The sequence below is a fragment of the Eulemur rufifrons genome, chromosome 15, assembly GCF_041146395.1.
Source record: "Eulemur rufifrons isolate Redbay chromosome 15, OSU_ERuf_1, whole genome shotgun sequence".
NCBI lineage: Eukaryota > Metazoa > Chordata > Mammalia > Primates > Lemuridae > Eulemur > Eulemur rufifrons.
Window position 1 is genome coordinate 14741574 of NC_090997.1, and position 16614 is coordinate 14758187.

Consider the following 16614-nt stretch of genomic DNA (forward strand, 5'->3'; position numbering starts at 1 on the left):
CAAATTATTGATGCCACTATTAAAAGAATGGATATTAGACATAAATATAAGTAAAAATAAGCTCTGTGAAAAAAGAGAGTGGGATGGGAGGGGTGCCAATAGTTATATGATACTTCTTTTGTGCTTATAATTTTTACATATATAAACTCCTTTAACCCTCACAGCAACCCAGGGCATGGTTAAATAGATTGCTCAAGATCACATATATAATAACTAATAGAAACCAGATTTGAGCTCACACACTCTTGCCCCGCAGTCTATGCTTTAATCCACTATGCTAAACTGTCTCTCAGAGCAACACAAGACTGGGAAGGACACTTTACTGCTAAGGCCTGGAATCTCCTCTCTGATCCTACTTGCCACCCTGGCGCCTGCATTTTTTTTTTTCAGAGTTTAAGGTCTTCCTCCTCCACAAAGCGTTCCTTGATATCCAGTCCTCCTCCCTCTCTGCATGCCTTTGGTGCTTATTCAGTACTGTGAATCATGCTGCAGATCCTGATTCTCCCAGAACTCCAGTGTTAATTTCCAAATGCTTCATAGTGTTCATCCTTCTCCTGACCCAGCTGGTCAGAGCCTCACAGAAAGGGCCCCCATCTTAGACTTTCTTTCAATCACTCACAGTGTCTGACATGAGGTGCAGAGTGCAGGCTCAATAAAGATTTATCAGCCTGTTGATTTGAGACCTATTAAAGGGATACATAGGAAGGAATAGGCAATTGACCAGAGGCTCATTCTTGCAGTTATAAAATTTTTATTATGGAATAAGAACTCCCCACACTCACAAGAGAATTGCTCAACCTTCACCCTTATATTTTCTTAATAGTTTTAACAACCTCTTTCCCCACCCCCTGCCTGCTTTAACACGATAAGTTGTTTTGGTGGAGCACACAGGGTGGGGCAGGGTGAAGGATCCTGATCTCTGTGTCTGGGTTCCAGGCTCAATGCTGCATTTGGCCCTAATGGCTGAGGTAGGGGGTGGGGGAGGCATCTTTAACCCTCAAAGTTCCTGCAGCTTAATGAGTCCTCCTGGCCACAGAGAGACTCTCAGTGGGCCTGGGCATGGTCAATGGATAGTGACAATTTTATTGAGCAAGGGCTGATAATTAGTTGTAGAGCTTTGCCTAAATAATTATCCTTTCAAACCAATGGGTTCATACAAAATTGTATTACAGATAATGTTTATCTATGTGAATTCTTTTCCCATGGTTTCTTTATTTTGTGGGCATGAACACTCTTCTCTCTCACTAAACAGAAGAATGTTTATGCCTACTTTTATTTTCAGACAAGGATAAAGGCCCAGAGAAAGACCTGTAACCACATAACTGACTGGTCTTCGAGCCAGATCTGGACTCAGATCACCCACCAACAGCACCGTCCTACAGAACCTTCTGTGATGACAGCAATGTTCCGTAGCTGCATTTTCCAACGCAGCAGCTACTCGCCACACGAGACTGTGGAGCACTTGAAATGGGGCTAGTGTGACTGAGGAACTGCATTTTAAATTTTATGTCATTGTAATTAATTTAAACTTAAATAGCCACACGTGACTCATGGCTACCATTTTGAGTAGTGCAGTTCTAGAAGAACCAAGCCAATTTATAGAGAGATGCAATTGTAAATATAAAAAGACCGCCCACCACATTCTTTCCTTTCTTGCCGCCACAAAAGAACATAACAAATATTTCTATGGGGGTGGGGGGGGAAATGCAGTGGTAGGCCAACTTTTAACAAAAGGCACCCATACCAGTTATCTGTTACCACCTTGTATGTTTACCTTGCAGTTGTTATCACTGAAACCTCAGAACACCAGTCATTTCCTGAACAATGCATTCTCTTATTTATTTTGGCTGTTGCCATGTTACTGTTGTCCACCAAGCCCTGTGAGTAGAGGCTGATGGCTTCTGACAGGCCTGGCCCTTCTGCTAACCCACAGGCTCAGAGGAGGAGGCGAAGGGGCCCTGGTTATAAAGCAGAAAAGTGGGGCATGGCTTCAAGCCCAGTTTTCTAATCTTTGTCCTCACAAGATTGCATAAGTCACTTGGTTTCAGGGATAAAACACGTGCTGCATGGACAGGGAGAGTCTCTCACACTTTTGAGGGAGTGTCATTGAGGGAGATGCCAGTCAGAGCATTTTCACATGTACATGTTATAATTCATAGACAAATGGACTTTGAACACTTGGGGCCTGGGTATCAGAAGGTAGCTGGAGAATGAGACTCCATTTTTGCAGTAATAAAGTCCACTTTCTCTAGAGTTTTACAAAGGAATTCACAGAATCACCAGAGGCTCAAATAGTAAGAGGTTAAAAGACGAGATAACACCCCACATAGACTTGTGTCTATGAAGGATTAGCTAGGACATCTGTTTTCCTATTTCTTCATTGCTGAGAACTTAAGGTACAAGGTAAAGATTTTGAAGAAGACAAAATACTTTTAAAAGAGAGTGGAATGAAGGGTCAGAAAGGACTCTTGTGCCAGAAGGCCAAAATATTTTATGATAGCTGTCATTCTACATCACTTTAGTGTTATTATTGCATTTTAATCCAGTTAAGCTTCTTGACTAAACTCCAAATTCCAATTCATACTTGAATTCCAGGGGCCAACATTCCAGAAAGAAAGGAGAAACAACTCAAGAGAAATGGGGATCTTAAAGTCAATCGTGACAAACATGCAAGTACAGACGTCTTTTTGACAGGACTTCTTTTCCTTTGGGGAGAGGTAGTGGAACTGCTGGATTGAATAGTAGATCTATTTTTAATTCTTTAAGGAATTTCCATACTGTTTTTCATAGAAGTTGTACTCATTTACATTCCCACCAACAGTGTATAGCGTTCCCTTTCACTGCATTTGCACCAACATCTATTGTTTTTTGACTTTTTAATAATGGCCATTCTGTGGAAAAATAAGCACCACATGTACTCACCAGCAAATTGGTTTCCCTGATCATCACCTAACTGCACATTTGGGAATAACACCAATTGGGTATTGGACAGAGGTGGGGGGTGGGGGGAGGTGATGGGTGTATACCTACATGATGAGTGCGATGCACACTGTCTTGGGAATGGACACTCTTGAAGCTCTGACTTGGGGGGATGGGGGGGGACATGAGCAATATATATAACCTGAACTTTTGTACACCCACAATAAGCTGAAATAAAAAAAAAAAAAAAAAAAGGCCATTCTGACTGGGGTAAAATGGTATCTCATTGTGGTTTTAATTGCATTTCTCTGATGGTTAGTGATGTTGAGCATTTTTTCTTATGTTTGTTCACCATTTGTATGTCTTCTTCTGAAGAATGTCTGTTTGTGTCATTTGCCACTTTTTTAACGGAGGTTATTTGATTTTTTTTTCTTGAGTTGTTTGAGTTCCTTGTAGATTCTGGATATTAGTCCTTTGTCAGATGTGTAGTTTGTGAATATTTTCACAATAGCAAAGATAAGGAATCAACCTAAATGTTCAACAAGTGATGAGTGGATAAAGCAAATGTGGTATGTTTGTATACACACACAGACACACACACATGTGTGCATGCACACACCATGGAATACTACTCAGCCATAAAAAAGAATGAAATAATGTCTTTTGCATTAGCTTGGATGGAACTGGAGGCCATTATCTTAAGTAAAATGTCTCAGGAACAGAAAATCAAATACCACATGTTCTCACTTACAAGTGGGAGCTAAACTATGGGTACTCAGGGTCATATATAGTGGAATAATAGACTATAAATGAAGAATCCAAAGGTGGGAAGGTGGGAGAGGGGTTAGGGATGAAAAATTAACTATTGGGTACAATGTACACTATTTGGGTGATGGGTACACTAAAAGCCCAGACTTCACCACTATACAATATATCTATGTAACAAAACTGCACTTTTATCCCTTAAATATATTGAAATTTTAAAAATAAATAAAGTCAATTACAACAACCTCTTCTGTCTCAAGAGAGTAAGAGAAACTAGATTTGCATTTAACAACTAGAACATTACCAGCAGATGATATAAAAATGATAGTTTTCAGACATTGAGAATAGGCTGCATAGGACACAGGCAAAGCCTCACAGTCTTTCTCAGTTGAACAGACAACAGACTTTGGAGTTTAGGGAGGCCAAGGCAGCTAGAGTTTGCAGATCTAAACACCAGAGAAAATGGAATAAGAGAGTGAGAAAATGAAAGAGAAAGTGAGAAAGAGAAAGAGGGAGAGATTGGAAAGCATTCTGGAGACTTACAGGAGGGTCCCCTTGAAACTTTGGCTAAGTCGTGATCTGCATGTATATGTGAGGAAACTACCAAGTATGGAGAAAGAACTGGAAATGAGTAGGATAAGAAATTCCAGGATCTCACGTAAAATTGGTAATAGTTTATGTTTCCAGCAGGCAGAGTGGAAAGACCTCCTAGAACACATGGCATTGGATAGAGCCCTCAGAAGGATATTGCTTTGGTAATGGTGCCAAATTACCTTCAGACTAGGACTTTTCTGGACTCACCCTTACAAGACCTCAAAAGGATAAAATTCATTCCAAGTAACTTAACTGCATCCCAGAATGCATCCCAACACTATTTTAAGGAATACAACAAAATCCAGTATCCAACAACATAAAATTCACTAAGTCCAGCAGCCAAAATATTACCAGAGTATGCAAATAACTTGGAAAATGCAAGTCATAACCAAGGGGGGCGGATCAACAGATAAATATAAACCCATATATGACTGAGATTATAAAATGAGTATATAATAACATTAAAACTGCTATCTTAATATACATATGAACATGATAAAGAGAGAATTGATAATGAATTCAACAACTTAGATTAAATAACAAATAACTTGAATGAAACAGAATAACAAACTCATTGACAAAGAAAGAGATAACCTAAATATTTTTACATCTATTAAATACACTGAATTTACAAAGGTAGAGAAACCTTCCCACAAAGAAATCTCTAGTGAAGATAATTTCACTGGTGAATTCTACCAAGCTATTAAGGAAGAAATACACCAATTCTACAAAAATTCTTCCAGAAAATAGAAGAGAAAATACATCCCCAACTTACTCTATGAGGTATATATTATCCTAATAATATATTAGACAAAGAAATTAAAATAAAACTACAGACTAATATTCCATATGAACACATATGCAAAAATCTTTAACAAAATTATAGGAAACGAAATCTAGAAATCTATAATGATTATAATAAATCATGACTAAGTGTGTTTTACCCCAGAAATGCAAGGTTGATTTAACATTTCAAAATCAATCAATGCATTTAACATTAACAGGAAGAAAAGGGAGGGAGGGAGGAAGGAAGAGAAGAAGGAAGGAAGGAAGGAAAAGAGAGAGGGTGGGAGGGAAGAAATGGAGGGAAAGGGGAAAAAAAAACCCAAATCTATATTTTGTGTCATACAGAATTTGAACTTAAAGTGAACCATAGAACTAAAGTTATAATACAAAGCTTCCAGAATAAAACATAGGAAATATCTTTGTGACCTTGGGTTAGACAAATATTTCATAGATAAGACACAAAAAGCACAAACCATGGAAGAAAAAATTGATAAATGGACTTCATCAAAATAAAAATCTTTTGCTCTTCAAAAAATACTGTTATGAAAATTAACAGTCAAGTCACAGACCTATAAACTATTTGCCAAACATTTATCTGACAAAGAATTTGTATCACGAACATATAAAGAACTCCTGAACTTTAATAAGAAGAAGATAAAACACTAAAAAAAAAAAAAGGAAAATATGTGAATAAACACTTCAGAAATGAAGACATAAAGATAGCTAATAAGTACGTGAAAAGATGCCTAACATAATTGGTCACTAGAAAAATGAAAATTAAAGTTGCAATGAAATATCATTATATATTTACTGGCATGCCTAAAACTTAAAAGTCTGACAATGGCACGTGCTGGGAAGGAAACAACTAGAAGTCTCACACGAATTTTGACAGCCACTTTGAAAACAATTTGAAAGTATTTTTTAAACAAGGTTAAACATTCACTGGCCATAAAACTCAATAATTCCACTCCTAAATATTTACCCAAGAGAAATGAAAACATAATTAACAGAAAAGCTATATGCAAATGTTTATAATAACCTCATGATTAGTGGTCAAAAACTGGGGAAGAATCCAAGTGTTTATCAATTGCTAAATGCATAAACAAACTGCAGTATATTCATACAATGGAATATTACACAATAATAAAAAGAAACCAACAGCTGATAAATGTACTAACATGGATGAATTCGAAAGCATTATGAATGAAACCACACACAAAAGACTGCATAGAGTGCATCTGATTTGTGGGGAGCTCAGCATTCCTGGGGCACAGTGAGTCAGGCAGGATCTTGGGATACAGAACCAGAGAGGCTGCTAGATTGTTAGGGGCAGCACATCAAAAGGCCTTGTGTGTGATGTTCCAGGGTGAACTTGATCGTATTGGCAATAGGCAAAGTTTAAAGCAGAGGAATTAAGTATTAAACTTTCAATTTTGTTCCAAGAGCTGGTCTTTACTCCATTAGGTGGGTGAAGGCTACTTGAGAGTCCCAGGAGTAACTGTTCAGGTACTTTGACCAATGTTTACAGAGCCCCCTGCAACAAGCCCAGTGCGCCATAAGCCATGGAGCCGCAGAGATAAGCAAGACACAATTCCTTCCTCAAGGAGTTGACAGTCTGTTGAGTTACCTTGAAAACATGGCAGTCCAGAAAATGACCCCTCATCTACTTCTCTAACAGTGTCCCCCACCTTGATACTCTGATTGGCAGCCATGTGGCGGTCAGGGCTGACACTGCTCACGTTCTCCCAGTTGCTGCATTTAGTTTGGCTGCTGTGTGTATTGACAGAACAGTGTTTGGTAAGTCATGCTGATGCAGAAACACAAAGGCAAGCCCAGGAACAAGGATGCATTGAGTTAGCTATGGCCACACTGCATTTGCAGGCAGCTCCTTGTGGTATCTAACCCCAACTCCTATGTGACTCCTCAAGTCCTTTCACTTCAATGTCCCTTCAGAGCTCAACAAATCAAATTAAGCACTCAGGATGCTGGTTTTCTGCCCAACTTCAGGATGATGCTAGGAGCATGCCCGGCGTTCTCATGAATGTCTGAGAACTAAAGAGATGAAGGTACAAACAGTCCACCGAATTCTCACAAAACCCCTTGCATTTGGGGGGAGATATGGATACCAGGAGTGGATGCCCATGTCCAGAGGTTTCCATGCTTCAATCCAACTCATTCTTCCTTCAGTGGGTGTAGGGGGCTGAACAGTGGCCCTCCAAAAATTATGCCCACCTGGAACCTGCAAGTGTGACCTTATTTGGAAAAAGGGTCTTTGTAGATGTAATGAAATTAAAGCCCTTGAGATGAGATCATCCTGGATTACTGTGGGCCCTAAAGCCAATGACAAGTCTTTATAAGAGAAGAGAAGGGGAGACAGGTACAGAGACATGGTGGAGAGGGCCGTATGATGAAGAGGCAGAGATCAGCGTAATGCAGCCACAAGCCAGAGACTGCCAGGAGCCCCCAGAAGCTGGAAAAGACAAGAAAGAATTCTCCCCTAGAGCCTTTGGAGGGAGCGTGGCCCTGCCAATACCTTAACTTTCGACTCAGGCCTCCAGAACTGTGAGAGAATAAATTTCTATTATTTTAAACCACTAAATTTGTGGCGATTTATTACAGCAGCCTTACAAAACTCAAACAGGGGGCTGGGAGTCCCACTCTTACTGCTGCTTCAGGCCACTGGCACAAGCCTTCCTCCTCCCCCACTCCCCTGCGGACCCCTGGGGGTAACTTATTCCCTCCTTCATTCAACCATCATTTAAGTGTGCCATGGACCAGGTGTATGAGAAGGCATCGAAAGCAGGCTCTCCTTCAAGAGCTCACAGCTAGAGTGATATAAAGACATAAATGAGTAATTATAACATGAAGTGTTGTGGGTTGCATTGTATCCACCACCACCACCACCCAAATTCATATGTTTTGTTTTTTTTTTCCCCGAAAATCATGACTTGTTGGATAAATTCATATGTTGAGATCCTAACCCTTAGAACTTCAGAATGTGACTGTATTTGAAGTTAGGGCTTTAAAATAGTAATTAAGTTAAAAGGAGGTCATTAGAGGGACCCTCATCCAAAATGACTGATGTCCTTATAAGAAGAGGAGATTAGGACACAGGCATGCATGGGGGAAGACCATGGAGTGAAGACATAGGGAGAAGATGGCCGTCTACAAGCCAAGGAGAGAGGCCTTAGAAGAAACCAGCCCTGCTGACACCTTGATCTTGGACTTCTAGCCTCCAGAATTGTGAGAATGTAATCTCTGTGGTCTGCCATATTTTGTCGTGGCAGCACTAGCAAACGAATATGTTAATCAAGGTAGGAGCAAGGAAGGAGCACAGCGGAGACTGGCCCAGCCCTGCCTGGAGGGACCGGGAAAGTCTTCCTGACCAGGCGGGCGACCTCTGGGCTGCATCTGAAAGGACAGGCTGTTACCCCAGGAAGGGAGACCACTGAAAGGAGACAGCCACAGCAAAGGCCCAGAGTCATGAAGTGTGCAGAAAGTGCATGCGAGTCAACATCTTTTAAGACAAAAGGTGAGTGAGGAGGGAGGAGTGGCAAGTGATGAGGGCTTGGCTAAAAGCCTGATTGATCGTAAGGGTCTCACTATGCTTTCTTTCCACCCTGGCCTTTTCCCCTGGGGGCAGTGGGAGCCACTGCATAGCCAGCAGCAGGAGAACGACAGGGTCTGATGTGCTCTGAAGAAGCATATGTAGACCATTCTGGAGGCCAGGGGGAAGCTTCTTGGGAGGAAGATGAGTCTAGAAGCAGAGTGACCAGTTGAATGGCTGTGGTCAAGATGGCAGTGGCCGGTGGTGGCCAGATGGAGAGGAGAGAACATTTTAGGAGGTGGAATTTTTTGGACGGTTGGGAGGTAAAGGAGAAACAGAAATCTAAGTTACTCTAAAGTTCTAGTTTGTGTAATTGGTGATATGATCCACCACGGTGGTGGGATTAGCTGTGGATAAATTGACATTGAGTTTGCAATCTTCAGGGGAAAAATAGATCCTTTGGAAATAATATGGATAGTAATTTGGGAGTATTTATTTTAGAGTATCACTTCATCTTCATTTTCAGAGCTGACATAATCCCCACATGATGATTTGGGTAATGCCTCCTTATCACTCTGTCATGAGGGTTTCTTCCCACAGTTTCTCAAGATGCTGAAAGGCAAACGATGACTCCACAGGAAAGGAAGAGAGTTGAGTCACTCCTAGCAGATTCCATGCCCTCCTTCATGGGCATGTGAGGCAGGAGCACTCAGGAAGGGAGAGTAGAATGCATCACAGTGATAGCTAACATTTCTGAGAGTTCATGGACCCTCCTAAAATCATCTGCCACAAAAGTTTTTTGCATAGGGTGTTAGAATGTTCCTGGACCTCCTAAAGCATATTCACGAACATCCAGCACCCCAGGCTAGAAATGCCAGTATAAAGGAAAGTGCCCTGGACTGAGAGCCCCAAGTCCTAGCCTGCCAGTAATTTGAAGGCAGCTTTTGGCAAGTTGCTTGGCTCCTTTGGTTTTCAATGTCCTGGTCACAGTGCTAGGATGTTGTGACCTCTTTGACTGATCCCATTCATTCTCAAAGCAAACCAGCTCATATGGGCATCTAGAAAATGATTTGAAATAAAATGGGGCCTTGACTGTGTTCCTAGCACCTTAATTAAGAAGAAATATAAAACAAGAATAGAAATCTTTGTTCAGACATGCTCATTGTTTCACCTGTACATGTTTCATTGGTTCTACAGAAGGACAAGTGGGCACATGGGACAGGTTCAGACTTGTATATTCTCACAAATGTTTCCAAGAACATATTTTGACATGTCTTTATTAGTGACATTACAGTAGACTGTTCCTAGAGGATCATGGAACAGGAAGACCCTTTTAGGGTTTTATTTCTAGATATCGGAACGTGCAACTTTTGGGTAGTCCAGCCAGGCTATCCCGGACCCATACAAACATATTCATTAGAAACTATACTAAAATAACAACAATCAAAACTTTGTGCTGAATCTATATATCTCCCCTCACCCTTGCAAAATATTAAGTAACTATACACACATATAGATAATATGTAAAATCAGCATCACACTAGCTAGCATTTTCCACAGAAATTTGTCTGTATGAAGCTGTGGATCTACATATCTGGACATATCCAGATGGTCAATTGAAAAACCGCACAGTCTTAATGATGCACAATGTTTTTACACCTAAATGTTTGAACTAATCTTAGAAATGAAGCATGATACATGTTTGTTTGGTCTTGTTCTACACAGTGGGTGGAAATGCTTTTGAATTTGCCTATATGTCATCCTAGACATTGCTTTGCTCATGACAGACTCCTCAAAAATGTTCCATTGCTCTCTTTGTCTTCAAGGTAAAACCCAAGCTCCTTCGTCTGCTGCGCAAGGCAGCACTGCTGGTGCTTCGGCCTCCCTGTCTGCTCTGCACCCGCGTGGACCTTCTGCTCACCCAGCCAGACAGATCTAGTGATGCACATGCCTGCGTTGGCTGTGCCTCTGCTTATGCCTCGTCCACTGCTGGAAACATCCGTGAGCCACAGCTCAACTTCCCAGTCCAGCTTCATTTCCTCAGTGGGATTTTATGGTTTCTCACCTGCAGTGATAAGTCTTCATTTGCCTCCAAGGCAAATGGACTAAATGTGCTGTTTATAAAAACTCCCAAGAAGAACCTAGGAGGTGAGAGGACTTGTTCTCATCAGATCTTGGCCCACAGATGATGACAGAAAAGGAAGGAAAGCCTACAAATCAATAGATTTTTTAAAAATTGCTCATCCCTATCAATACAAAACATTTACCCGCAATAGATTAATATGTACATTTATTCACTTACAAATTATATTAATGTAGTACTGTAACAATGTACTATATTCATTATAAAATATAGAAGGTATTAACATTTGAAAGGATTAGATAAAATTAAGTACAATGTTGGTTATTATTTTTTATTCTAATTATAATATTCTAATGACACAAGGATTACTTTGAGCACCCCATTTTGAATACCATCACCCCTATAACCACAGCTCCTGTGCTGTGGCAATAATAACAATCACTAATAATTCTGTGATACTTTCTACTATAATTTGAGCCAAATTATAGTGAGTCACTCCTTTAGAGCTATGATTCTGGGTTATGAATCTAAGAAATATTAATCAGGGTTGTTATGGTACCTGACTTCAGGGGGACATCATTTATATTTTCTGTGACTAGTTTCCTCTTAATTTGTACAGTGCACAACCTGTGCATCCCTGCATGAGGACCCTGTGAGTGTCCTAATTAGAGATAGGCTCTGCAGACCATGGCTACAGACACTTTCCAAAGGACAGGCTTCACATGAGCTGAGTGTGAACAGCAGCATTGGTGCCCTGTGGATTCTTCCAACCACACCCAAATCTAGAGAGCATGATCATGTCGAGCAGTCTCTAGACTGGATAATAGGTGGTACCATATGTGTACACACTGATGAAGAGCTGGGGCCATCCACTTGGAATCAAAGACTGGAAGAGCTGGAAGGGCTTACATTTCAAAGGTAAGAAACTTGAGTCCAGGGATGTTTCATACCAAATTATTGATAAAGTCATATTAGAATTCCCTGACCAGTGCTCTTTCCACAATACAACAGTGGTCCTGTTAGAATAAGCCAATAGGATATTTATTGAATGTTTACTAACTACAAAGCGCTGTGCTTAATATAGTTATTTCATGAATTCTTCAAAGTCATTGCAATAAATACTAATTTAGACTCCCATATACAGATATTTCCTATATGTCAGATACTTACACTAAAAAATTTAATGCATTATTTTATTTAATCTTCATAACCACCCTATGAGGAAGGCATCATTATAACATCCATTTTGCCAATGAGGAAGGTGAGGCTAAGAGACGCTAAACAATTTAACAAAAACCAATTTGCTGAGCCAGGTTTCAAATCCACGCCACCTGACTTCAAAACCTGCTCTACAGCAAGTTCTGCCTTCCATAATCAATGACATAAGTTACGCACAGGACAAATGGTGCTTATTTGTACCATTTCCCTTTGCAATTATCATTATTTGAATACTTTTCTTTCCTTTTCGTTAATCAAAATGACAGAATGCTTTCCTGTCTCTCTCCCTCCTTCCCTGCATCTCGCCCTCGTCCCATCTTTCTCTCACTCTTTTCTCTTTCACACACACACAGACAGATACAATTATTGGTTTTCTTGATCACGCGTTCCCTGAGAGGGATCCTTAGCTGGGAGGGGAATAACCTTCCCATTCACTCAGTAGCTCTCACTACAACCTCTAGAGTTAACCACGGCTCTTTTCGTTCTTTCCATCCACGTCAAATCTGTCAGGAAAGCCTTTGGGCTTTCTCTTCAAGACCACGCCTGTCCTACCTGGCCCCACCTCTCTGCTGTCACAGCGGCCCACCCTCATCTCTTGCCTGAAGTTTGTCAGTTGCCTCCAAACTGTTCTTGTCTCTGCTTCTACCCTTCCCTGCTACAGCCTGTTATCAGAAAGGCAGCCAGAATGTTCCTTTCAAAACCACCCAGTGACTCCCTACATCACTCAGATAAAAGTGACAGTTCTTCCAACGGCCGGCTGGCAAGTGCTGCTGTGATCTGCACCTCCGCTCCCTGGCCTCTCCTCTTACTACCTTGCCTCCTCACTCCCTGCTCACATCACTCTCCGTTCCCCAAATACGTCCCTGTCCTAATGCCCGGAAGCTGCAAGTGTTACTTTACGTAGCAAGAGGACTTGCAGATGTGATTAAACTAAGGGTCTTAAAACCAGAAGCTCATCCTGGATTATCCTGCTGGGTCCAGTCTAATCACAAAGATCCTTACAAGAGGGATGCAGGAGTTGAGAGGCAGAAGTCGGCAGATGATGACGGGAACGGGAAGGGAAGAGGTGATATGATAGGGGCCGTGAGTGACCAGCGAGGTCAGCTTCTGGAAGTTGGAAAAGGGGAAGAAACGGATTCTCCCCTAGAGCCTCCAGAAGGAACATAGTCCCCCGACACCATGATTTTAGCTCTGTTAAATCTCATTTCAGACTTCTGAACTCCTCTACTGTATGAGAATATTTGTACTGTTTTAAGCCACTAAGTTTTTGGTAATTGATAAAGCAGCTATAAAAAATTCTGACACCCGTATCCTGTTTTATGTTTCCTTATAGCATTAACATCACTGGCCACATTTCATAGCTACTGATTTGTCTCTCAGGCGTCACTCCCACTACCATGCAAAGTGCACGAGAGCCAACTTTGCTTTCTTCATTGTTACAAACCCAGTGCCTGGCACAGTATCTGTTGAATGAATAAATGAATGATACATTTTAATCGACTAAGTAATTGCTGTTTCTGTTTGATTCAACACTAGTGATAGACTAATTTCTAGTGAGATAAGCACTAGAATCAATGTCTCGATGGGGCGATAGTGATGATGATGATGATGATGATGGCAATGACAACCCACCTTACCTGTTGCATGAAGTCGCATGGGCACTTCTGTCCTGAGAAAACATACATCTAGTCTCCACTTTACAGAAGTGTGTTTGCACCCTGTGGCACCGTGGTGATGTGGTTATGGGGCCTGGAAATTTGTTTGAATGCACCAGCTCGAATATCACCTCCTCCCTGGAGCCCCTCCTGCCTCCCTCCCGCACACCTGGGCGCTCCGTCCCGAACGACCACAGCACTGCACTCTCTCTGTCATCCCTTACGCTGCACTGTAATTCATCCAGTGCAGGTCTGTCTCCAGCACTGTACTGTTGGTTTCTTGAGAGCAAGGGCCACATCATACATAGCCCTTTCCCCCAGATGCTCAGCACAGCACCAGCCGAGGTCTGTGGGGAACATCGGTGTGAACCAAGCACAACACTAGGTGGTTTTTAAAGGGATTTTATAGTAGAATAAGAGAGACATGATTCACACAAAAAACAATTAGAGAAAAAAAACAAAATAGGAGGTAACAAAGTATTAGATTAGTAAAATATATTTCATTGGAAGTTTTATTGGGAACCAGGATGGAGAGAAATGAGTGTGGACTGGGGTTTTTGTAGGTTCGTAGAGTAACCATTTTTATGAGCAAGAAATAATAGTATTTACTAATATATTTACTAAATATCTTCACATTTAAAAAATTCATGTAAATATGAATAATGTGGGGAGGATATGAATATGTGTTGGGGAAAAGGGTCTACCATCTTGATTAATAAAGATGATTCGTTAGCTCTGAAACACATTTTACATTTTGATAATATTCGTACTCATAATCTTTATTACATTATCAGCCTAAGAGCCTAAGACAAAGATCACCACAGTGCTGTTTCAGTATTATAAGCATTAAACATTAACATGGTCATTTAGTGTCTTACTACTACTAAAATCATTTGATTTCATCGGAATTTTAGTTATATTGGTGTCAAAAGGGCAAGCTCAGTGACAGAGGTCACATTTATTGACCGCATATCTGACAAATCTGTGACCTTAGAAATATAAGAAGGAAACCCCAACACCTGATCATAGATTTGACTTTCTCTCACAAGCTTTGGTTTCATTTTCAAAAATCATGTTGACAAAGAAAATTGAAACCAGACAGAAAAATGTACTACTCAGTGGTCGTCCCAAAGGTAAGGATTTGAGCAGCCATTTCTGCTCGCTCATGTGAACTCTTAAAAAGTGCTTTGCCCATGGTATGCAAAAGTCAGTGATTAAACACACACTTTAAAGGCACTTTCCAATTCTTGTAATTTTAAGAAGTCCTGGGTACACTCTGAAATGACCAATTTAAACAGTCCTACTGTTGAATATCTATTGAGATCCCAGGACCAGGGCACCATGCATCTTTCCCTGGTTGCTCAGAGAAAATAAAATGCCAGTTATACCATCTGCATGTGCAGAGTGTGCCTGTCAGAGGCAGCCCTTACCTTCACAAAGAGGCTAATCCCGGGGATCATGGAAGCTGCTTCCTTTTCTTTCGAACTGTCAGCATCAGAACAGCAGGTGAAGGAATCCTCCCTGGCAAAGGAGACCTTGCTATGCTGGATGGTAAATCTTGAAGGAGAAGGCAGGTCTTCCTTCATCATGTTTCTGCTCTCCTGGCCCTGGGTTGGCAAATACAACCCTTCCCTTGAGCTGCCCCTGTCCTCCTGGGGCTTACCTGGCCGAGCATCCCTGGCCCAAGAGCAGACCTTGTTAGGCAGGAAGTAGCTTCCTTCCGGTTTGGAAGCGGCCACTCTGTTCTCTTCACCCCTAATGGCGTAGACTGACACAGAATCATACACACTGCTTTCCAGCCTAGCGGCATATAAATTGTTTTCTGGCCTTAAGTCTTCATGGACATCATCATAATTGGAAACATCCTTTTCTTCTGGTGGGTCTGGAAACTCATATATGGTCTGTTTTTGGATCCTGTCATAGATGGTGCTGTAGTCTTCGTCATTCATGTTTACTGATCTGATAAATACTTCTGCAGGTAAACCTGAGTAGATCTGGAATGAGGAGAACGGGATGGAGGATGCCGTGCTGCCTTGCAGAGGAATCGACGGGCTTTTGCAAGGCAGCAACTAGCAACAGCTATCAATGACAGGTCTCAACAATCATTTACCGGAGACTTTAATAAGCAAACCACAAGTCCACTGGACAGAAGATAAAGCTTACATACTCAGTTAACTCCTTCACTTCTGAAAACATGTTCAATAGACTAGGGATTTCCTCATTGCCAGTAACTCCAAGATTCTTTGGATAAACCATCGGCTGAATTGAATGATCATCCCAGTCTACCCTGAAATTCTGAATATGTAGCCATTTGTCACTAATAGAATCCCTCCTCTGACTGCCTCCAAATGTTGACAACATTCAAGAAGCTCCTGCAATTCAGTGGAGAACTACAATTCTTCACAATGGTGACTCATCTATTTATAGCCGAATTTATTACACAAAGCAATTCTTTGTGTATTGATACCCTCTGATACATGAATTATACATGCCCCAGTTGAGTAATGAATGACATTTACATTTCTTATCTGGAGCCACCACTAGGTGATTAAATGGCAAAAGGAAAAGAAGATAAATGTTCTCGTCTATGGGCACATCAGTACGAACCACTCAAAATAACGGACTCAGAAATTTATGGTTTTCATTTTGATGTTTCCCTCTTGAATCTGTGATCATCACAGTCCACAAATACTCATTAAGATCCTGTTATGTACAGTATACTGAACTGAGCACTGAACAAAAGAGTTAGAAGATACCTTCTCTGTCCTCAAGGGGCATTTAAAGATAGTTGGAGGGCCAGGAAGAGAAACTAAAACCTCACACAAAAGAAAACTATTTAATAAGGTTTTCTTAGTGCAATTGGCCCAGGTCGGAAAAAGGCAGTAAAGAACTGAATGCACAAGGCTGCCCCGTTGATGTCATCTACGGAGGCTGCAGATAGATGTGTGCTTTATTCGTTTAATCTGGTACTCCAGTCTGCTAGTCACTACTTTCCTTCACCACACCATGTCACTTTCTCTTGGAAGTGACAACACAGCCAGGTTGTA

The 16614-nt window shown here is 41.1% G+C and overlaps 1 protein-coding gene across 1 annotated transcript in view; it reads right to left on the minus strand.

The window, feature by feature from the left end:
* CLIC5 (chloride intracellular channel 5) overlaps positions 1 to 15516 on the minus strand; it is a 155465-nt gene extending 139949 nt beyond the window's left edge. Inside the window, exon 1 of the mRNA XM_069488097.1 lies at positions 14998 to 15516. Within this exon, the coding sequence (XP_069344198.1) occupies positions 14998 to 15516 (519 nt within the window). The remainder of the gene's footprint in view (positions 1 to 14997) is intronic.
* Between the last annotated feature and the right edge of the window lie 1098 nt (positions 15517 to 16614).